The sequence below is a fragment of the Dipodomys ordii genome, unplaced genomic scaffold, assembly GCF_000151885.1.
Source record: "Dipodomys ordii isolate 6190 unplaced genomic scaffold, Dord_2.0 Scaffold92, whole genome shotgun sequence".
NCBI lineage: Eukaryota > Metazoa > Chordata > Mammalia > Rodentia > Heteromyidae > Dipodomys > Dipodomys ordii.
Genome location: NW_012267308.1, coordinates 2,413,523 through 2,436,283, shown reverse-complemented (window position 1 = coordinate 2,436,283; position 22,761 = coordinate 2,413,523). Strand labels below are relative to the sequence as shown.

Sequence of the window (22,761 nt, the reverse complement as noted above, 5' to 3'; positions counted from 1 at the left end):
CAGGGAGCTGAGTGCCGATGGCTCCTGCCTGTAATCCTAGCTACTCAGAAGACTGGGATCTGAGGGTCATGGTTCAAAGCCAGCCCAGACAGGAAAGTCTGTGAGACTCTTAGCTCCAATGAACTGCCAGAAAACCAGAAGTGGTGCTGTGGCTCAAGTGGTAGAGCACTTGTGTTGAGCTGAAGAACTGAGGGACAGCACCCAGGCCTAGAGTTCAAGCCCCATGACTGACAAAAAAAAATGTGGAAGTGGAGGCTCAAATGTTAAGGAGTGCCAGCCTTGAGCAAAACAAAGGTAAGGGGCAGTGCATAGGTCCTGAGTTCAAGTTCTAGTACTGGTACACACACACACACACACACACACAAAGGATTATTTTGATAGAAATTGTTTTTTTTTTTTTTGTCGGTTGTGGGGCTTGAACTCTGGGCCTGGGCGCTGTCCCTCAGCTCTTCAGCTCAAGGCAAGCGCTCTACCACTTGAGCTACAGCGCCACTTCCGGTTTTCTGGTGGTTTATTGGAGATAGGAGTCTCACGGTCTCTCCTGCCCGGGCTGGCTTTGAACTTCGATCCTCAGATCTCAGCCTCCTGAGTAGCTAGGATTACAGGCGTGAGCCACCAGCACCCAGCAGAAATTGTTCTTAAAGTCAAGACAAACTATACTTATCTCCTGGACAATAAATTCCATTGAAATACCACTCTTTAGAAATTTGGAGTCTAACATTGGGATTCAAGTGAAAGTAATAAGCAACTATCAAATCAAAGTCCAGCTGGGCACTGGTAGCTTATGCCTGTAATCCTAGCTACTCTGGAGGCTGAGATCTGAGGATCTTGGTTCAAATTCAGCCCAGGCAGGAAAGGCCTTGAGACTTTTATCTCTAATTAACCACCAGAAAACTGCAACTGTGGCTCAAAGTGGTAGAGCACTAGCCTTAAGCAAAAAGAGCTCAGGGTCAGCATCTGGGCCCTGAGTTCAAGCCCCAGGACCAACACTCCCTCCCCAACCTAATTCCTTTAACAGTGACATTTAATCCCTGCCACAGGTTCACATTGATCAGTAGGTTCTTTGGTGTTTGACCTTCAAAGACCTTGAAAGACACACAATTGCCAGGTGATGGTGGCTCATCCTTTTAATCCTAGCTACTCAGAAGGCTGAGATCTGGGAACTGCAGGAACAGCATGCAGGCCCAGAGTGCAAGCCCCATGACTGGAAAAAAAAAGACACAATTATGTGTAATCTAAAAGAGCTTTATTTAGTATACAATTTCCATATCATTTAGTACAACAAATTATAAAAGCTCTTTGTAAGGCTTTACCCAAAAGATGAACAAAACAGAAAATAAGAAAACAAGCCACTCTTTCATCTCTTACCCGTCCCCCCCTCCCCTTACCGGGACTCAATCTTGGTTATCTAGTGACTTCATTCTTTGGCAGGTGCTCTACCACCTGAGCCACACCTCCAATCCCACTCTCTCATCTTGACAGTTTTCCTCCCATGACAAAGGCTGGTCACATGGGAAAATATGTGTGACCACATCTGTCAATACATAAAATCTGAGCACATTCTAACATCTTCCTATTCATTCCAAGGTCTGAGTTAAAATTCTAAAATATGTTTCTGACAATTCAAGTAGATTGTGGTCACAGATGAGTTAAAATTTGGATGTGTGTATGTATGTATGTGCCAGTTCTGGGGCTTGAACACAAGGTCTCTCTTGCTGTTTTTTCATTCAAGCCTGGCACTCAATCACTTGAGTCACAACTCTACTTCTGGGTTTTGGCTGGTTAACTGGCGATAAGAGTTTCATGGACTTTACTGCTAGCCTCCTATCAAGATCCTCATATTTGTCTCCTGAGTAGCTAAGAGGCATGAGCCAACAGTGCCCAGCAATTTGGACTTGTGAGAGTTAAAATGTACTTGGAATGAACATTTTTGTCCTTTTGGTTCATTGAAATAAAGATTGCAGACCAAAGGAAATACCTACATGTTCTCTTTGCCAGGGATCAACATTCACAGGTCAGAAGCATCTCTCCACGCTGAACAAATGGACTCACATCTCTAGTTCATGCCTCTCTATAAAAGCCCCTCTGACAGTACCCTGGGTCCTTTTGTAGAAGCAGCAAGGACTTTTTCCAGAGTGTGGTCTCTGCTGCTGGCTATGACCAGCAGCAGGATCTGGACGCTGAACAAGTCAAGTACAGAGGTATTGCTTATAATCTTCAATTGTCCACTCACTTGCTAAACTTACTATTTTTATGTGCCACTACTGGGACCTAAAATCAGGGCCTGGGCATTATCTCTGAGCTGCTTTTTTGCTCAAGGCTGGTGCCCTATCACTTGGTCCATAGCTTTACTTCAAGTTTTTTGGTAGGCAGAGATGAGTCTCATGGGTTTTCCTGACCAGGCTGGCTTTGAACTATCAGATCTCAGCCTCCTGCATAGTGAGGTTTACAGACATGAGCACCAGTGCCCAGCACCTATGGCAATTCTGACTGTTAACCATTTGTTATTACCAAAAATTGAACAGCCCTGAAACACATGTGGTACAGCAGGGGTGGCAGTGGGGGTGGTTAAGCTGTGGGTCTCTGGCACAGTCTGGGAACCAGAGCTGGACCAGACACAAGAAACCTCCCACGTGCTAAAAATACCTCCCATTGTGCTCGGAGAAATTTGGTCACTGGGAAATAAAAACTTATGTACACGCTCACAGTGTTTTGGGAAAGAGTGTATGTGTGGAGTTTGTCTCGCGATTTTTTTTTTTTTGGCACTTTATGCTTTTTACTAAAGAGCAAACACTACATGTTTTGGCAATGATGGCACGATGAAAAAAAAAAGTCACTGCCCATGTGGTGACAAACAGATAAAATCCTTGTATACCAAGAATCAAAACTCCCAATATGGCTAAGACAGATAGGAAAATTTAAATTAAAAAATACCTGAAAAGGTAACAGATTGTGTGTGTGTGTGCCAGTACTGAGGCTTGAACTCAGGGTTAGGGTGCTGCCCTTTATCCATTTTGTTAAAGGCTGGCATTTTACCACTTATCTGACTTTGTGGTGGTTCACTGTAGATAAGAGTTTCATGGACTTTTCTGCCTATACTAGCTTCAAACCATAATCCTTAGCTTTCAGCCTCTTGAGGAGCTAGGATATAGATGTAAGCTACTAGTTGCTGACTTTGTCAATTTCTTTTTTGACTATGTTGTTGATAAAAGCAGAATCCCCTGTGCTCTACAAGACAAGTTAAAGGTTTTTTGTTTTGTTTTTTTAGAAAGTAGTGACTAGAAATAGAAATCTGTACACATGACGCTATCCAACTCCATGCCTATGGCCATTTACTACAGTCCAACTGCTAGGAGTAACATTTAAATCCTTCCCAATTGGAAAGAACAGGGAACAAAGTTACCAGTCTTGAACCTGGGTGCTGTCCCTGAACTTTTTATGCTCATGGCTAGCACTCTATCTACTACTACTGGAGCCACAGCTCCACTTCCGGTTTTTTTTTTTTGCTGGTTAATTGGAGAGTATCATGGATTTTCCTGCCCAAGTTGGCTTCTAACCATGATCCTCAGGTCTGTTTCCTGAGTAGCTAGGATTACAGGGGTGACCCCACCAGTGCTGGGCTTCATTAGCTATCTTGAGTCAATTAAGTAGAGGAAATGCTTTTTAATCAGCAATTTTTACATGTCCCTATTATTATAAATGATAAGATGATAAAAGCAACTGTTACAAATTTTGAGTAGGTACACATGATTTTTTTTTTTTTTTTGGTCATCTACAGACAAGCATGACATAGAGGCACTTGGCTATCTTTTGATGAAGAAGAAAATCGTGTCACCAAGACCTGTTCACTAGGGTTGGAGACCACAAGTTAGACTAATTTGTATGGTAATGCTGACTGAGTGGTCAACTTGACAGGATAGAATGCTTCCAAAGCAGTTCTACGCTTTCCAAGGTTCTAGGCTGTAAAAATTACAAAAAAGGCTAAAAATGTAAAAATTTTACAAAATTTGCAAGCCCAGTAAATTGAAATGGGTAGAAAATGAAGTAAGATGGGCATTTCACTTGCAGGAGAGAGTATTCAGTAAGTTTTAAAAGAATAAAACTAAAGTCTAAAGTCACAAATTCTGTTTGGCTCCATATACTTCTGCCTCTTAATGGTGGGGCCATGAGGAACTGGGGACACATTTTCTTTTCTTTTTTTTTTTTCTTTTTTGTCGGTCCTGGGGCTTGAACTCAGGGTCTGGGCACTGTCCCTGAGCTTCTTTTGCTCAAGGATAGCATTCTACCACTTGAGCCACAGCGCCACTTCTGGATTTTTCTATTTATGTGGTACTGAGGAATTGAATCCAGGGCTTCATGCATGCTAGGCAAGCATTCTACCAATAAGCCACATTCCCAGCCCTGGGAACACATTCTTCTATGCCCAACTTTCACAGATGCACACACATTTCCCTTCACGTATGACAATATCAGGAAACTGAAAACATTTCAGATAGAGTACAACAAAATACGGTACATATAAAAACCTGACATGATTTTTTTTTCTGTTGCTGTTCATGTTAAAATTACAATAATGAAGAACATTAGAAAATACTAAGTGACACAGGAAAAAAAAATCTTTTGTATGTGTGTAGGTTGTGTGTGCATGCCAGTCCTGGGACTTGAACTCAGTGCTTGGGTGTTGTCCTTGAGCTTTTTTTTGCTCAAGGTTAGTGCTCTACCACAACTCTACTTCTGGATTTTTACTGGTTAATAGGAGGTCAGAGTCTCCTGGGCTTTCCTGTATGGACTCACTTTGAAAAATGATCCTCCGATCTCAGCCTCATGACTAACTAGGATTACAGCCATGAGTCACTGGGAGCCTGGCTAAAAAAAAAAAAAAGAAAAAAAAAGAGTTTTGTAAAAAGCCACCAACTGCTCTTCTCTAGTGAGTTCCTGTTAAATAACTTAACGTTTCTTCCTGTTAATCCCATTCCGCCAGAGTGGACCAAAGTGAAGATTCTCAGCCTGAAATGAAATGCCTTTCAAATCTGGACCCAGAAAAAGAGCATGGAACAAAGAGACACAAGACAGGAAAGCGCCCAAAGCCCGTTGGAAGATGCTTCTGAAGACGCTGACACTGTGTAAAACTTGTAGGACATCTCAAGTCACCAGAGACCACCTTGCACAGGAAGCCCGGGCCACAGAGCCTCAGCCCCCTGCAGTCTCCTGTGAGGAAAAAACCGAGAGACTGGGCAGGAATCTCCACTACTTGTTTGTGGACAGTTTGTAGACATGGAAGGTCTTGTTCTGAAATACTCTAGTGAAGTGGGCTGCGTAGGGAGGTGGGTTCCTTTTGATCTCCTCACAGAAGCGAGGGTGGTCTGCAGCTTTCAGATCCGGATCATTCTCTCCTGGGCCGTCCATCACCTAAAGTCAAAACAAATGCAGATATGACTGCTATAGTGGTGGGGAGAAGGTGTATCTACTCTATCGATCTCAAGCTATGATCAATTGATCTATCTATCTAAATATCCACTTTTTTTTGCTATTTTTTAAAAAAGTTTTTATTGTAAAGATCCTATACAGAGGGTTACAGTTACATGAGCAAGGTAATGAGTACACTTCCTATTGGACATTGTTACCCCCTCCATTGTTTTCCCCCTACCATCCCTTCCCTCCCTACCTTCCCCCAGGTTTTTTTTTTATTGTGATTAAGTGATTACGTAATTTCCCAAATTTCACAGTATTGTGGAATAATGATGCTCATTTAAAGTCACAAGTTCATTCTAACTTTCCTGGAGCAAATTGTCTATCACAGTCTATAACATATAACGGTGTACACACATACACCATACATGTGATCAGCAGCATGGGGATATTTAGTAGTGGTTTGACCAGATGAATGGGAGTTCTTTGTTTCTTAAGTCCTGTTAATTTTGTCGTATCACCTAACATTTTGGATTTAGCATCCACTTATCAGGGAGACCATGTACCGTTTGTCTCTTTGCTCTTGGCTTACCTCGCTCAACATGATTCCTTCTAGTTCCATCCATTTCCCTGCAAATGCCATTATTTTATCCTAAATGTCCACTTTTATCTTATCTATCCATCCACTCATTTATCTATGATCTATCTATCTATCTTTCATATATCTGACAGGGTCTCACTGCGTACAACAGGATGCCCTCAAATGCACAACTCCTCTGCCTCAGTCTCTCAAATGCCAGGATTACATGTATATATTACCATGCTTGAATAAACAAATGAACACATCACGTTCACACAAGACAACAGAACATGAATAGGACCAATAGGTATTGGCTTTGCTGAAGTATGAAATGCTCAGGCTGGGATGTAACTCACTGGCAAAGCACTTGCCTAGCAAGTGCAACATCCTGGGTTTGATCCCCAGTACCCAAAAAGAAAAGATTAAAAAAAAAAAGAATGAAATGCTAATCTAGGCATGGTAGCTCATACCTATAATTTTACCTACTTAGGAGTAAAGATCAGGAGGATCATGGTATGAGATCAGCCTTGACAAAAACTCGTTTAAGAAATATTTTAAAATTATATTTTTATTATCTTTAAGTAGTTATATACCATTCAAGATGAAGGGCAAAACCATTTGTGAGATCTCATCTCAATCAATAAAAAGCAGGGTGAGGTCACATGGGCCTGTTGTCACAGCTGTATGGGAAGTGTAAAGAGGAGGATCACAGTTCAGGCCAGTTGGACATGAATGTGAGGACTTGTTTGAAGAAAAAAAATGAAAGGGCTGGAGGCATGGCTTAAATGGCAGAATGCTTGCCTACGAAGCAAGATGCCCTCAATTGAAATGCCTATACTGTCAAAAAACAATGAAAAAGATGCTTTGGAAAATGGTGAATGTTTTCTCTCATATGTGGAAGCTAGATCTAAAATACACGGGGACATGATACATGATACAAGACTCTAGGCATTCACACACAATAAGTCCAAAGGAGGATATTCTTAGGAGAGGAACACAAAGATACAATGTCTATGTGCATCTGATCATACAAAATAATAGGTATCAAAATGAATTCCAGGAAATGGAAATGAGATTTTTAAAAAATTTGTTGCTGTTTTCATTTTCCATTTTTTTTTTTTTTGTCAGTTGTGGGGCTTGAACTCTGGGCTTGGGCACTGTCCCTGCGCTCTTCAGCTCAAGGCGAGCACTCTACCGCTTGAGCCAGAGCGCCACTTCTGGTTTTCTGGTGTTTTATTGGAGATAAGAGTTTCATGGACTTTCCTGCCGGGACTGGCTTTGAACCACAATCCTCAGATCTCAGCCTCCTGAGAAGCTACAATTACAGGCGTGGGCCACCAACGCCCAGCTTCTTTTTCTTTTTATGTTGTTTGTTCCTTTTATCTGTCTTTGAGATAAAGGGGGGCACAGAAATGGAGGGACAAAGGGTGAACAAATGCAGCAGTGCTAGTCACTAGACACTTTGTGGAAGATGAACTATACCACTTGTGGTAGTGATGGGAGGGGAAGAGCTGGGAAAGAGGGAGGGAAGGACTGACATTGTCCAAAAAGAAATGTAGTTTTTATCTGCTTTACACAACTGTAACCTCTCTGTATGTACATCATCTTTATAATAACAATAAAATTAATTTATGATAACAATAACAATAAAAGGAGGCTGAGATCTGAGGATCACGGTTCAAAGCCAGCCCGGGCAGGAAAGTCCATGAAACTCTTATCTCCAATAAGAAATCCGCAAGTTGTGCTGTAGCTCAAGTAGTAAGAGCTCTAGCTTTGAGCTAAAGAGTTGAGGAACAGCGCCCAGGCGCAGAGTTCAAGCCCCATGACCAACAACAACAACAACAAAAATATGCTTTGGAGCAATGGGCTTCGAAGCGGTTTTGCAGTAAAATCCTTAAAAAATATTTTCTGCAAAGCCATGTATTATAAAAACAATCAAAACAGAGCTACTGTTTGAGGAGAAATGGGAGACCTATGTGTAGGTGGGGAGGAGTCCCTTCTCCCAGCCCCTGGCACCCACCGCTATGTGTAAGGAGCAGGGCAGGTGTCTGCAGAAGACCCATGGATTCATTCCAACAGATACAACACCTCCCCAGCAGAAACAGATCTGCATTACTGGATGCATCACCCCCACCAGCATCATCCCCCGCCTGGAGGCCATTGCTCACGTGTCCATTGGCGATGTCCAGCAGGTCCCGCAGGCGGCAGCCCCGCCGGTGCCTGCGCTCGTAGCAGATGCTGTTCTCCAAGATGACGTAATCTGCACCGAAGGACCTCAGGAGTGCGTGCACATCCTCAGGGGACCTCTTGGCATAGATCTGATAAACCTAGGGAAGGGGATGTTTTTCAATCACCTGGGAGTTGGAAGAACAGGAAGGGATCACCCAGGTCCAATGCCTGTCTCTTTCTCTTGTGTCACCTGCAGCTCTGCAGGTGGATACTATAATTATTTCCTCAGGGAAGAGTGTGAGTGAGTCACACATGCCCAATCCGCCTGCATTCAGTATTCAGCTACACGTGGACTGGGAAATACATACTTTCCAGGTAGGAATTTATTCGTCTTTAGGCACCAAATGCTTAATGAGGGCAAATGACATGGGTAGCTGAGGCCATCAGGCAACCCAGGGGCCCTGGGGCAGAGGAAGAGACCCATCTTTTGGCAGCACACCTAGGGAGAAGCCCCTGGGGTGGCAGCCCTGACCCAGGCTTGCAGGGATACGGGGGGGGGGGTGTCGCTTGCTGCCTTACTGCTGCTATGCGGTATGCCATCGGAACAGCAGCAGAACCCAAGCATGCATTCCTACCTCTTGTCCACTCAGGAGTTTAGGAGGGGGCTGCAACTCTTAGCTGAGGTACTCATGGGGAAGCAAGCAGCTTTCTAGTCTTGAAGGAGGTCAAAGAATCAGAGGTCATGGTTGCTACAGTCTTGGATAAAATCTTTCTTTTTTTGGTGCCGGTATTGGGGCTTGAACTCAGGGCCTGGGTGCCGTCCCTTAGCTTTTTTTTTTTTTAACTCAAGGCGGGTGCTCTACAACTTGAGTATCCATTTTGGGCTTTGTGCTGGGTAAGTAAAGAATCCTCTGGACTCTCCTGCCTGGACTGGTTTCAGACTGGGATCCTCAGATATCAGCTTCCTGGGAAGCTAGTATGACAGGCGTGAGCCACCAGCATCTGGCCATGTCAGGGTTTTCACTGAGTGGAGCGTGTGGTGGATGGAGATAAGATCAGAGCACCCATCAGGAGATGTGAAGCTTCTGGACTTTTCTACTCTGGCTCTGCCTTGGGCTGCAGTCCAAAGGCAGGCAGCAGGGAGCCCCGTCTTCACCAGCATGGGGCAATCGAGCCCCCACGGGGTGTTCATAAGAAGTGAGAACAGGCAACAAGGGGCCTTACCGCTTTGGTCCGCTCTCGGAGGCCATTGTCTTCGTAGTGTGGGTGGTTGGTTAACGTCCTTCCCGTACAGAGTTTCACGCCTGCCAGCAGCTGCATGCTGCCAGCAAACACCGCCTTCCTGGGAGTGTTAGAGCTATAAGATGTTAAACAGTCTGCATGAATCCCTGCTGTGGATTCATGTCCCTCCAAGACACTGAATCAGACAATCACACCCTCACAACCTCCTACCTACCGGAAGGAGCAGTAAGAGTCAGGGGAGAAGAAAACAAGAAGGTTTGAGTTCCGGTTTGCACCTCAGTTTACTTTATGCAATTTTTCCTGATCCGTGTGCATGTGAGCATGAGTGTGCATGTGCTGATCCTGGGGCTTGAACTCAGAGCCTAGACACCATCCTTCAGCTTTTTCCACTCATGTCTGGTGCTCTACTACTTGAGCCACAGCTCTACTTCCAATTTTTTGGTGATTCTTTAGAGATAAAAGTCTCATGGACTTCCCTGTCCAGGCTGGCTTCAAACTGTCACCCTCTGCTCCCAAACTCCTGAGCTACCAGCACCCAGTCAGTCTAGCTTTTTGGTGACTAACTGGAGATAAAAGAGTGTCACATACTTTTCTGCCCATGCTGGCTGGCTTTGAATCCCAATCCTCAGATCTTAGCCTCCTGTTTAGATAGGATTATAGGCATGGGCCACCAGCACTTGCATGAATGTAAGCCAACAGACCTCTTCATGTCTATGAGCAAGTCAGCCTGTTTTAAGTGATGGCACTTATCCCTCCCAAATTGAAGACCCCTCCCTAACTCACGTGTAGCCTGATCAGCCTTATGGATGGATGGGCAGACAATAGGAGAAATGACACCTTGTCTGCACATTCTCCACACTCAGGTCTAGAACATGCGATCTGACAGAAAGAAGCTGGGCTGCTCTGAGGGGCTGACAGTATCCTGACATCCAGTGACACATGTGCTCGGTCCCCAGATCCCCACAATCTACAGGGAGTCTGACTTTTGTCCCACATGGTCCAAGACCAAAAGGGTTTGATTAAAGACAAAAAGTGTGGAGGTACACAGGCCTTAGTGAAAAGACCCTGCAGATCAGAAGTCACTCCGCAGTTATTAAACACTTATTTTTGGGTCGTGTGAATGATGCTAACCTCATTTCTAGGGCGTTATGATTGCCAAAGAGACTACATCGAAACAGATATGAATGAAAGAAAATGCCATGAGTTTGAAGCCAAGCTTCCTTCCTCTTGTATGTTCTCAACTGGCACAAGCCATTCCACTCGTGATCATTGTACAACAACATCACATATCAGTGCCAAAAAGCGGCCGTCCTCTGACGAGACACAGATTTGAGATGCAGGGAGAAAAGGAGCCTGCTTCTCATGGCTGGCAGAGCATGAGGCAGAGAGGAAGCTGACAGGGGGTGAGCAAGCCGGGCTGGTATGGTCGCCCTGCCTGAAGCTGCCCAGCTGGTCTTCTTCACAACAAAGGCAAATCAAGCAGCTAAGGCTTCAGTACCCGCTCACATCCCAAACACTGTTGGAAAAATGGAACAGGAACCAGCACCAAGAAGGCTCGCACATCTGTCTATAGTGTGCTTTACAGTATCAGCAGACAGATGCCATTATCTATTTACAGCCCATGGGAAGGTTGCAGCTTGCTCCAATCACATCTTGAGTTAAGTCTCACAAAGCTTCCAGTTTCCTAAATGTTGTGGGAGCAATTAGTTATCTATCTATCTGTCTCTCTTTACAGGACTGGAAGTTGAACTCAGGGCCTTATGTTTGCAAAGCAGGTGCTCCACCACTTTAGATGTCTTCATTCCTTTTTGCTGTGGTTATTATTATTGTTGTTGTTGTTGTTGTCTGGTATGAGGGCATAAACTTAGACTCTCTTGTTCTCACTTGGCTGGAACCACAGTTCTTCTCCCAGCTTTTTTGCTAGTTAACTGCAGATGAGTCTCACAGGCTTTCTTGTCTGGGCTGGAATCAAATCATGATCCTCAGATCTCAGGCTCATGAGTAGCTAGGATTATAGGCATGAGTCACTGGAGTCTGGCTGTGGCTATTTTTGCTCGTCTTGCTTTTTGCTTGGGCTTGCCTGGACTACAACCCTCCTATTTATACTTCCCACAATAGCTGGGATGATGGGTGTACACTACTATGCCCAGTCTTTTCCTCAGAGGTGGGGTTTTGTGAACCAGTTTGTCCAGGCTAGCCTGGAAGCACAATCTTCCCAATCTGAGCCTCCCACACAGCTGGGAGGCTATGCACCACTGTGCCCAGTGACTGGTTGAGATGGGGGCTCAAGAACATTTTTATGCAGATAGGCCTTAAATTGCAATCCTTCCAATTTCTGCCTTTCTAGTAGCTAAGATTACAAGTGTGAGCCATGGCATGCAGCCAAAAGTAACTCTTTATTAAAAGAAAATCTTACAGCATTATTCCTATGTGCTGGGCTGGAAAAACATCTTATGATAACCAGTCTTTGATAAGTTTCCTAAATAATACAGCCAGACTAGGCTCCCATCACTTTTCAAAGAAGTATTATTTCTAGTTCATTTTCTAGAACTCAGAGCCTGGGTACTGTCCCTTAGTTTTTTGCTCCAGGCTGCCACTCTACCACTTTGAGCCACACCTCCACTTCTGCTTTTCTGGTGATTCATTGGAGATAAAAGTCTCAAAGAGGGCTGGGAAGGTGGCTCAGTGGTAGAGTGCTTGCTTCGTTTGCATGCCTGAGGCCCTGGGTTCGATTCCTCAGCACCACATAAGCAAAAAGAAAAAAGCCGGAAGTGGCGCTGTGGCTCAAGTGGTAGAGTGCTAGCCTTGAGCTGAAGAGCTGAGGGACAGTGCCCAGGCCCAGAGTTCAGGCCCAGGAATGGACTCAAAAAAAAAAAAAGTCTCAAAGACTTTCTGCCTGGGTTGACTTTGAACCACAATCCTCAGATCTCAGCTCCTGACTAGCTAGGATTACAGGTGTGAGCCACTGATACCTGGCCAATCTTACTTATTTTTGAAGTGCTAAGCTTCAACAAGTCAATTCATATTGAATGAATGGACTAACCAAGCATTATAAAATAATGGTGAACGTTTGTTTAACTGTACTTCAAAAATTCAGTTATGCAAATGCCAAAAATTATTCATTAAATATAAAAGAGGTTTACAGGCACGTACACACTGAACTTAGCCTACATCATCTTTAAAACATAAAAATTCTTTGTAGTTTTGATTAAATGCAAAAGTAATTTTGTGCATTTTTTTTCCAGTTCTATTGAGAAAATTCTGCACATGTAGGCTTCATTACTGGAGAGAGACTATTTCAATTGAAAATCTCGTAAAGGCAAGTACTTAACATGACATATTTCAAAATATTCAAATCTACAGACTCGGTGTGTGTGTGTATGTGTGTGCAGGTGCACCAGTACTGGGGCTTGAAGTCAGGGCTTGAGTACTGTCCTTTTAGCTTTTTTTTTTTTTTTTTGCTCAAGGCTGATGCTCTACCACTGGAGCCCCCCCGCCTTTTTTTTAATTGAGTCTCTTGGATTTGTCAGCTTGGAATATCTTTAAGCCTCTATCCTCAGATCTCAGCCTTGTAGAAGCTAGGATGACAGGCATAAAGCACCAGTGCCTGGCTGCAGATCTGTCTAACTGGCCAGACTAGAATCTTTGTATCCAGGAAAACAATCAGCCAGGACAAATATGAGTGCACGCATGTGCGCACACACTCCATCTACCTGAGAATACAACGTATAGCAGCTGGGTATAAGATGCTGCCACAGAGGGGCTGGGGATAGGGAGGGAATGGGTTGAGCCAACCTCTCAGTCCTCACTGGGCACAGTCACAGTAGCTAGGTCTCCCACATCCTGGGGCCTGACTGTCATAAAACATCTTTGCAGATTAACATGTCTTTAATTTGTATCTTCTGGGTATGGTAATGTGGGCCTAGAAACAGCACTCAGGAGACTAAAGCAGGAGGATTGTGAATTCAAGGACAACCAGGGTCTCTTTGGTGAGACCCTGTTATGAAAAAAAGAAATAAAAAAGAGGACCGGAGAGGTGGCTCAAGTAGTAGCGTAACTACCAGCAACAAATGCCAAGTGAGAGCTTGAGGACCCGAGTTCAAGATCTAGTACCAGCCACACACACATTAAAAAAAAAAAGAGCTTAATAAAACAGCAAAGAAAAAATCAAAATGTCTTTGTAGAGAGAAAAATATAATCTAAATGTCTAAATGTTGATTAATCCAACATGTTTTGTGTCTAAATAGGCCCTTGTTTGGCATATATTCATCATCACTTAAGCTTATTCTACAAACATGCCTGGCAGCTATTTTTACAAAAGTGATCATTTAGATTTAAAGAATTGTTCGGGGAAAATAGTCAAGATTAGATCACAATAGGAGTGCATTTTTAGAACAATGTGAATCTTTAACTTGCTGTGAATTATAGAAAAACAGCCAACTGCTCGGATGGTACTGGTTGCTCATGCCTGTAATCCTAGCTACTCAGAAGGCTGAGATCTGAGGATCACAGTTTGAAGCCAACCCCTGCAAGCAAGTCTGGGAGACTTTTTTTTTTTTTTTTGCCAGTCCTGGGGACTGAACTCAAGGCCTGGCACTGTTCTTGAGCCTCTTTTGCTCAAGCCTAGTGCTCTACCACTTGAGCCATAGCATCACTTCTATCTTTTTCTGTGTATGTGATTCTGAGAAATCAAACCCAGGGCTTCATACATGTGATACGAGCACTCTACCACTAAGCTACATTGCCAGCCCCGCTGGGAGACTTATCTCCATAAACTACCAAGAAAGCAGAAGTGGAGCTGTGGCTCAAGTGGTAGAGCACTAGCCTTGAGCAAAAGCAGTCAGGGACAGCATTTAGGCCTAGAGTTCAAGTCCCTGTTAATAGACAAAAAAAGTAAAGACCTTTTCTTTCACAGAGACTGAATACTGACCAATATATGCCTGCATATTAATAGCTCATCCATAGTTTTCCAAAGCCAGGAAGAGACCTCTCCTCACCTTTGCTGGGTGAGATGGCTCACATCTGTAAAACCAACTACTTGAGAGGTGGAATGAGAAGTTTGTAGCATTAGGCCAGTCTATGTAAAAGCTTAGTATCTCAACAAATCAGCTGGGCATAGTGGCGTGTGTAAACCTGTCACACCAGCTACTTGGGAAGCTATCTACAGGATTATGCTCTCAAGGCTGGCCCAGGGCAAAAACATGAGGTCCTATCTGAAAAATAAAAGGGTTGAAGGCTCAGAGTTCAAATGCCTATACTGCAAAAATCCTTCATCATCAGCATTACCAGCATAACTGTCTCCTCCTTCTTTGAGAGAAAGTATGAAAATAAAGGCACCATGAATAAGTGCATAACAATCTAAGACAGCCTAAGCTAACCTTGGGTTCTGCTGGAATACCTTTGTGTGTATGTGTGTGTGTGCTGGGGCTTGAACTCAGGGCCTGGGCACTGTCTCTGAGCATCTTTTGCTCAAGGCTAGAGCTCTACCACTTAAGCCACAACTCTACTTCCAGCTTTGGGGTGGTTAATTGGGGATAAGAGTCTCATGGACTTTCCTGCCCAGGCTGGCTTTGAGCCCCAGCCCTCAGATTTCAGCCTCTCAAGTAGCTAGGATGGCAAGCATGAGCCACTGGAGCCCAGCCTTGGAGTACATTTGGTTTTTTTTTTTTTTGGGTCCGGTCGTGGGGCCTGAACTCTGGGCCTGGGCGCTGTCCCTCAGCTCTTCAGCTCAAGGCTAGCGGTCTACCGCTTGAGCCACAGCGCCACTTCCGGCTTTTTTCTTTTTGCTTATGTGGTGCTGAGGAATCAAACCCAGGGCCTCAGGCATGCAAGGCAAGCGCTCTACCACTGAGCCACCTTCCCAGCCCCCCTTGGAGTACATTTGTAATGACTAGCAGGAATTCCTGATGGACAGGAGCTTCATGCAATGCTAGCCTGGGCAAGTCTGAAAGAGCCACCAGAAAGAGGACAGCCTGCAACGCTGCCTCTGGTGCAATCCTAACAACAGAAAATACCAGTTCCCTTCAAGTGCAGGCACCACCAGCTTTCAGTTGACTACAGTTAATGCGAAAGTGATTGCTTTTCTTACATATGAATAACCTTCCTCTCCTACATCCAATAAATACCGGAGGAATTATTTACTCTATAATCGTGGGCCATGATTGAAAATTAAATAAGCAAAGACAAAGTGTAGCTCATGGTTCTCGGCACTGGAAATAGGGGAAAAATTATATTCATTGCATCTAGTCAAACCCAGTCCAACACTGGGACCAAAGCCACACATATATATTTTAGACATAAATCTCCCTATTGCACTCAAGAGACCAAAGCTATCAAACATTTACCATCTCTTAATACACAAGGAGCGCTAAATTGTACTGGTTAGTGAACATCAGTCAAGAGTGAGTGCTAAGAGGACTGTGGAAATTCTAAGTGATGGAGACGGCTCAGGTAATGCTTTCCAGAGGTGCAGCACCTTTTTCCCTGTGGGCAATTATGGGGCTGCTTTCTGGTTATAAAGAAGGGGAATATAGTATCACAGTGTACTGGAATATTACCAGTTCAGTCAGGGTTCATGAACAAAGCTTTCAAACATATGTTCTAATTTTGTGGCTTGGGGCTGAGGCAAAGAAACCAAACAAGAGCAACCAGTAAGATGCAAAATATTTTGTGCTCAGGAAAAGAGCCAGGTGCTGGTGACTGAATACCTGTCACCCTAGCTACTCAGGAGGCTGAGATCTGAGGACTGAGGCTCAAAGCAAGCTGGGGCTAGAAAGTCTATGAGACAATTCTCTTCAATTAACCGCCAAAAAGCTGGCAGTGGAGCTGTGGCTCAAGTGACAGAGCAACAGCCTTAGGGAAAAAAGCTCAGGGAGAATGCCCAGGTCCTGAGTTCAAGCCCCAGTACTGAAACACCTCCTCTACCCCCATAAAAAAAGTCAGAGAAAAAGCTCCAGTTTTTGTGATTGAAATTTTCTAATAAGCCAGAACTGAAGCAATGTTATTAACATGAACTCTGCAGCGAACTATTATGACTCTAATTAACTATAGTCTACACAGTACTTTTAAAATCATTAACAAGGAAAGGATACTTTTAAGTGTTAGCATTTATAGAAAATGTGAATGGTACTAAAAATGAAAAGGAAGATAAAACTGGCCAAGAGCAAAATCTGTGCTAGTATTATCTTTATTAAAACTGTATATTTTAACAGAGGTAAGTAGAAATTTATTCCCATTTTAATTTGGCATTTGGAATATAGTTGGATCCAACATTTCTTTTTATTTTTTTATTTTTTTTTTTTGTCGGTCGTGGGGCTTGAACTCTGGGCCTGTGCGCTGTCCTTCAGCTCTTCAGCTCAAGGCTAGCGCTCTACCACTTGAGCTACAGCGCCACTTCCGGTTTTCTGGTGGTTTATTGGAGATAGGAGTCTCACAGTCTCTCCTGCCCGGGCTGGCTTTGAACCGCGATCCTCAGATCTCAGCCTCCTGAGTAGCTAGGATTACAGGCGTGAGCCACCAGCGCCCGGCTTTTTTTTTATTTTTTTTTTTAATTTCTGAGCCCTATTTATTTATTGTTTTGTTACCAGTACTGAGGCTTAAATGTAGGGCCTCTGGTTTTCCTTTGGCTTTTTTGTTTTGTTTAAGGCTGGAGCCCTACCACTTGAGCTATATCTCTACTTCTGGCTTTCTGCTGGTTAATTAGAGATAAGAGTCTCACAGACTCTTCTGCCTAGCCTGGTTTTGAACCCCAGTCCTCAAATCTTAGCTTCCTGGGTAGCTAGGATTACAGGTGTGAGATACAGGTGTCTGGCCTGATAGTTTTTGGATGCATAGAGTTATTTCTAAATATGCAGTTTTAAAGAAAAATAAAAAAGATGAATGTTTATAATTAGATTCAGAGAAAAAAGAAAGGCAACCAAACAAAACCCCTCAAAACAAATGGCTTTGCTCTACAGTGATGTGAAAAAGTAACTCACGGATGTAAATGCTTTTTTTTAAAAAAAAATCCTCTTACTTAATCCAGGTCATCAGCTCCACTGTATCTGGGTCATAGAATTCTCTCAACTCAGAGAGCTCATCCATCACTCCTGGCCAGAACTGGAATTAAAAACAAAATAAAACAAAAACCAATCCACCCCATCCCACGGAAAGCAAGAAGACTGAATGGAAGAAAGGGAAGCGGGCTGTCTGTGTGTGAGCTGCAGATACAGTGGCCAGGATTCAGAACCCACTTCCCTCTGCAGGCTTCCAGCATCAAGGAGCTGGGCCCAGGGAAGTTTCCAACATCTTCCCCAGCTCAGACTAATTTTAGGACTAGGTTGTGTGTGGGGGGTGTGTACATGCCCATGCATGTGTGCATGCATGTGCTGGTATTGGGGCTTCAACTCAGGGCCTGGGAACTGTCCTTTAGCTTTTTCAATCAAGACTGGCACTCTACCACTTGAGCTATATAGCTCCACTTCTAGCTTTTTGGTGGTTACTTGGGAGATCAGAGTCTGGCTTTATTTTGTAGTTCATTGAAGGTAAGAATCTCCTACCCAGGCTGGCTTTGAACCATGATCTTCAGGACTTAGTTTCTTCAATAGGCTAGGATTATAGGCGTGAGCCACTAGCAGTTGGCTTCTCTGTGATTTTATACTGTGTCAAACTATGAGAAGATGAAGTATCTACATGGCTTGAATACTTAAGCCACAGCTCCACTTCTAGATTTCTGGTGGTTATGTGGACATAGGAGCCTCACATTTTTTGTAGCAAGACAATAATGATGACCAGAGCTGTCATTTCTGGAGAAGGGAATTCTTGTCTCTTATCAACTTATAAATATCAAATATATGTTTTCTAGTCTAAAGCCTTTGGTTTTCAGAATCTTCCATGAAAGTAAAAACAAAGAAAACACAAAGCTGATCCACTTGGATGAGGGCCAGCCTCCACATGTGAGTGGCCTCCCAAATCAAAACATCCACATCATAGTTTGAAATCCACTTGTTAGAACTCAAAATATAAAACTTGAAGGAAAACAATCTAAATATATAGGTATATACACACACACATACATATATGTATATGTAATATATATGTGTGTGTATACACACACATATGTACTGGTGCTTGAACTCGAGGCTTGGGCACTATCCTTGAGCCTCTTTGTGCTCCAGGCTAGCACTCTACCACTTGAGCCACAGTGCTACTTCTGGCTTTTTCTGAGCAGTTTATTGGAGGTAAGACTTTCACAGACTTTCCTGCCCAGGCTGGCTTTGAACCGAGACCTCAGCTTCTTGAGTAGTTAGGATTATATGAGCTATTGGACACCTGGCTAATAGTTCTTTTTTTTTTAAAAGAGGCCAAGAGTTCAAGTGGATGAAGCAATCTGCATTTTCTAGGTGGTAATTTAAAGCCTGTAAGTCTTGACGTCAGGATGAAAGAATCTCAAAGCAGTCAAGCCATTCAGTTGATTCCTGTCTCTGGTAAGGGAACTCAGAAATGAAGCAAAATTGCTTAGTTGGGAAGATGAAAAAATTCATTTCTTCCTATTCAGATGAAAAAAAGGTTGAGAAATGAACCAAAAAAAGCAGATTTTTGTTGTTGTGGGGCTTGAACTCTGGGCCTGGGTGCTGTCCTTGAGCTTTTTAGCTCAAGGTAAGCACCCTACCACTTGAGACACAGTGCCACTTGGGTTTTTTGGTGATTCATTGGAGATAAGAGTCTCATGGATGTTCCTGCCTGGGCTGGCTTTGAACCTCGATCCTTATATCTCAGCCTCCTGAGTAGCTAGGATTACAGGCGTGAGGCACTGGTGCCTGGCAGATTTTTTTTGAGACAAGGTCTCACTATGCAACCTAGGCTTGATCTTGAACTTGATTTTTCTATCTCAGTTTCCCAACTGCTGGGATAACAGGTATATAGAACCACACTTAGCATCCAAAGCTTAATCTCTGACACACACACGTACATGTGTATGTGTGTATATATATGTATGTATGTATATCTCCAGACCTCTTATGAAGGCAGCATCTAGTAAAATATGTAGAACCAAGTAAGATGCCTTCTCAATCCTCTAACCCATTTTTGTGTACATATGTGTGTGTGTGTGTGTGTGTGTGTGTATGTGCGTGCGCGCACATGCGTGCACAAACATGCATGTGCTTAACTTTTTCACTCAAGGCTGGTGCTCTACCACTTAAGCCACAGCTCACTTGCAGCTTTCTGGTGATTAACTGGAAATAAGAGTCTCACTGACTTTATTATCCTGCTGGGGTTTGAACACCAATCCTTAGAACTAAGCCTTTTGAGTATCTAGGATGATAGGTGTGAGCCACTGTCACCAGCTCTTTTAAATTGTATTATTTTAACTCACTTAGCAAGGAAAAAATAAAAAACAAAACAAAACAAAAAAACAACCACTTTAATCATTTCAAAATAGGTCTGAAGACACTTTCTGACTTTTCATCAGTTGAACTGTAGTCAAAATTAGAATGATTTAATTTTACTTGTTAAAAACTATTTGGGAAATATATAGGTTTTCCTGTCAATGCCAACTGAGAAGGTGTTATGAATTCCACCAACCCTTCCAGACCACACATAAAATGCATAGAGTCGGAGCAAGGACTCTGCTGGCCAGAGGAACCCCTAAGAAATAAGAAAATTGGTCTTACCTTATAGCACAGGTACAGCAGTGTCAACACTGGAACGGAGTATCGTATGACACAGATCTGTATCACAGAGACACGTTTTAGGTTGCAAGTATTTTAAGAACGTCTAGCTTTTGCTTTGTAAAAACATGTCCCATGCCCCCTTCAAACAAGAATAACACAAAGCCAGGTGTTGGTGACTCACGCCTGTAATCCTAGCTACTCAGGAGGCTGAGATTTGAGGGTAACGTTTCAAAGCCAGCCGGGACAGAAAAGTCCATGAGAATCTTATCTCCAATAAACCACCAGAAAACTGGAAGTGGCGCTGTGGCTCAAGTGGTAGAGCGCTAGCCTTGAGCTGAAGCACAGGGACAGCACCCAAGCCCAGAGGTCAAGCCCCACAACCAGAAAAAAAAAAGAAAAAAAAAAGAGTAACACAAGTAAGATTAAGGAAATCATGACACTGAGTGTTAGTGGCTCAGGCCTGTAATCTTAGCTACTCAGGAGGATGAGATCTGAGGAGCATGGTTCTAATCCAGGCAACAAAATTAAGGAGACTCTTATTTCCAATTAGCTTCTAAAAAAGCAAAACCTGGATCTATGGCTCAAGTGGTAGAGAGCTAGCCTTGAGCAAAAAAGATCAGGGAAAGGGACAGTACCAGGCTCCAATTTCAAGCCCCAGGACCAGAACAACAATGAAATTATTAAAAAATAATCTCTTAGGAAAGTTTAGTATGTCACTGACCTATTTCTAGTTTCTATTTTTTTATGTCAGCACTGAGGCTTGAATTCTGTTTGGACACTGTCCTGTAGTTTTTTTACTCAAGACTACCACGTGAACCATAGCTCCACTGCTGATTTTTTTGCTAGTCAATTAGAGATAAGAGTCTCATGGACTTTCCTGCCCAGACTGGCTGTGGATTGGGACCCTCAGATCTCAGCTTCCTAAGTAGCTGGGATTACAGGCGTTGAGTCAGTAGCACACTCTAGTTTCACATTTTAGTATTTATCTTATCTGACATACTGACTCTACTAAAAAAAATTTAAGTAAAACAGAGCCAATAGGAAAGAACTATTATGAATCATGAAAAAGTTATCATGGAAAAAAGTCAACACTGACCCCTTTTGGGTTATGAAGACGGACGGACTTCAGAAGCCACCCCCATATATCAGGGCTGCATAAGCCAAACGAGGCAAACACACACATGTGAGAGGTCCAGAGGTATTTCATTCTGCAACCACAGGAAGAGAGAGAAAGTCAGCATTTCCTCACAGCACCCCCTGGAGCTGACACAGATTCACAGTCAGTGGTAGTAAAACTTAATATAAAACTCTGCAGGAAGCCAGGGGGGGCAGCTCATGCCTGTAATCCTAGCTACTCAGGAGGCTGAGAGATGAGGATCTCGATTGGAAGCCAGTCCAGGTAGGAATGCCTGTGAGACTCTTATTTCCAATTAGCCATCTAAAGCTGGAAGTGGAGCTGTGGTTCAAGTGGTAGAGCACCAGTCTTGAATGAAAAAGCTAAGGGACAGTACCCAGGCCCTGAGCTTATTAAGTCCCAGGACTGGTGTGTGTGCTTGTATGTGTATGAGCGTGTGTGTACATACACATACAAAGTCACCTCAGTAGTGGTTAGATTAAAAACTGAACCACAGGAATGGACAAGATAAAAATAAAATACCTCATTGTACTCAATGCCAAGAATCCGAACAGCACAGTGTGTATTAGGTTGTAAGCAGTATCTGGCTTCAGGTCAATGGAGCATCTTCCCATCTTACCCTCCAGCTCTTGGATTCCAGAATCACTGAACAAAATAGCAGACACACAAAACAAAGCTAAAATGTATCCCTTTAATTTAGTTAATCGTGTGTTTCCCCTAAAATGAAATAAACTAGTGCTGATCAATTTGGAATTTGTTCCTAACACATTTGTGTTGCAATATAAACATATCAGTGATTAAAATTATTATAAGCTCTCAGCAGATTAAGTACACATTTAAAGTGATTCAATTCTTTAAAAGAGAACAGCAAAAAAGGCAACAGCAAAAAACTGAACAGGGTATTGGTGGCTCATGCCTGTAACCTAGCTACTTCAAGAGGCTGAGATCTCAGGTCACAGTTGGAAGCCAGCCTGGGCAGGAAAACAGGATTCTTATCTCCAATTAACCAGCAAAAAGCCAGGAGTGGATTTTCCTCTTTCAGTACATTGGTCAAGATGATTATATATATATATGTTTATAAGTATATATATATTTAAACAATGCAATTATTACTTAAAGCCTTTAGCAGATACTAATTATGGCTCACTCCAACTTTATATGCCTTAGAACATGAAGCAAAACACAAATGAGTAATACTACTTGCTATTTCAAAGGAAATTAAAAACAAAACCAAAAAGCAAAACAAAAACCCTTAGGAAAGCCGGGCACTGGTGGCTCATGCCTATAATCCTAGCTACACAGGAGGCTGAGATCTGAGGATCGCAGTTCAAAGCCAGCCCGGGCAGGAAAGTCCGTGAAACTCTTCGCCAATAAACCACCAGAAAACCGGAAGTGGCACTGTGGCTCAAGTGGTAAAGCGCTAGCCTTAAGCTGAAGAGCTGAGGGACAGCACTCAGGCCCAGAGATCAAGGCCCACAACTGACCAAAAACAAAAAAAAAAGGGGGGGGCTGGGAAGGTGGCTCAGTGGTAGAGCACTTGCCTTGCATGCCTGAGGCCCTGGGTTCGATTCCTC

The 22,761-nt window shown here is 43.3% G+C and overlaps 1 protein-coding gene across 1 annotated transcript in view; it reads right to left on the bottom strand.

The window, feature by feature from the left end:
* Positions 1-4,874: 4,874 nt before the first annotated feature.
* The window catches only part of Dpy19l3 (dpy-19-like 3 (C. elegans)), a 44,371-nt gene continuing 26,484 nt past the window's right edge, over positions 4,875-22,761 (bottom strand). The window contains exons 11-17 of the mRNA XM_013026154.1: positions 21,710-21,832; positions 21,149-21,260; positions 20,053-20,109; positions 17,415-17,497; positions 9,383-9,515; positions 8,158-8,316; positions 4,875-5,409 (exon numbers count right to left, since the gene is read on the bottom strand). Of these exons, the coding sequence (XP_012881608.1) occupies positions 5,248-5,409; positions 8,158-8,316; positions 9,383-9,515; positions 17,415-17,497; positions 20,053-20,109; positions 21,149-21,260; positions 21,710-21,832 (829 nt within the window). The 3' untranslated portion in view covers positions 4,875-5,247. The remainder of the gene's footprint in view (positions 5,410-8,157; positions 8,317-9,382; positions 9,516-17,414; positions 17,498-20,052; positions 20,110-21,148; positions 21,261-21,709; positions 21,833-22,761) is intronic.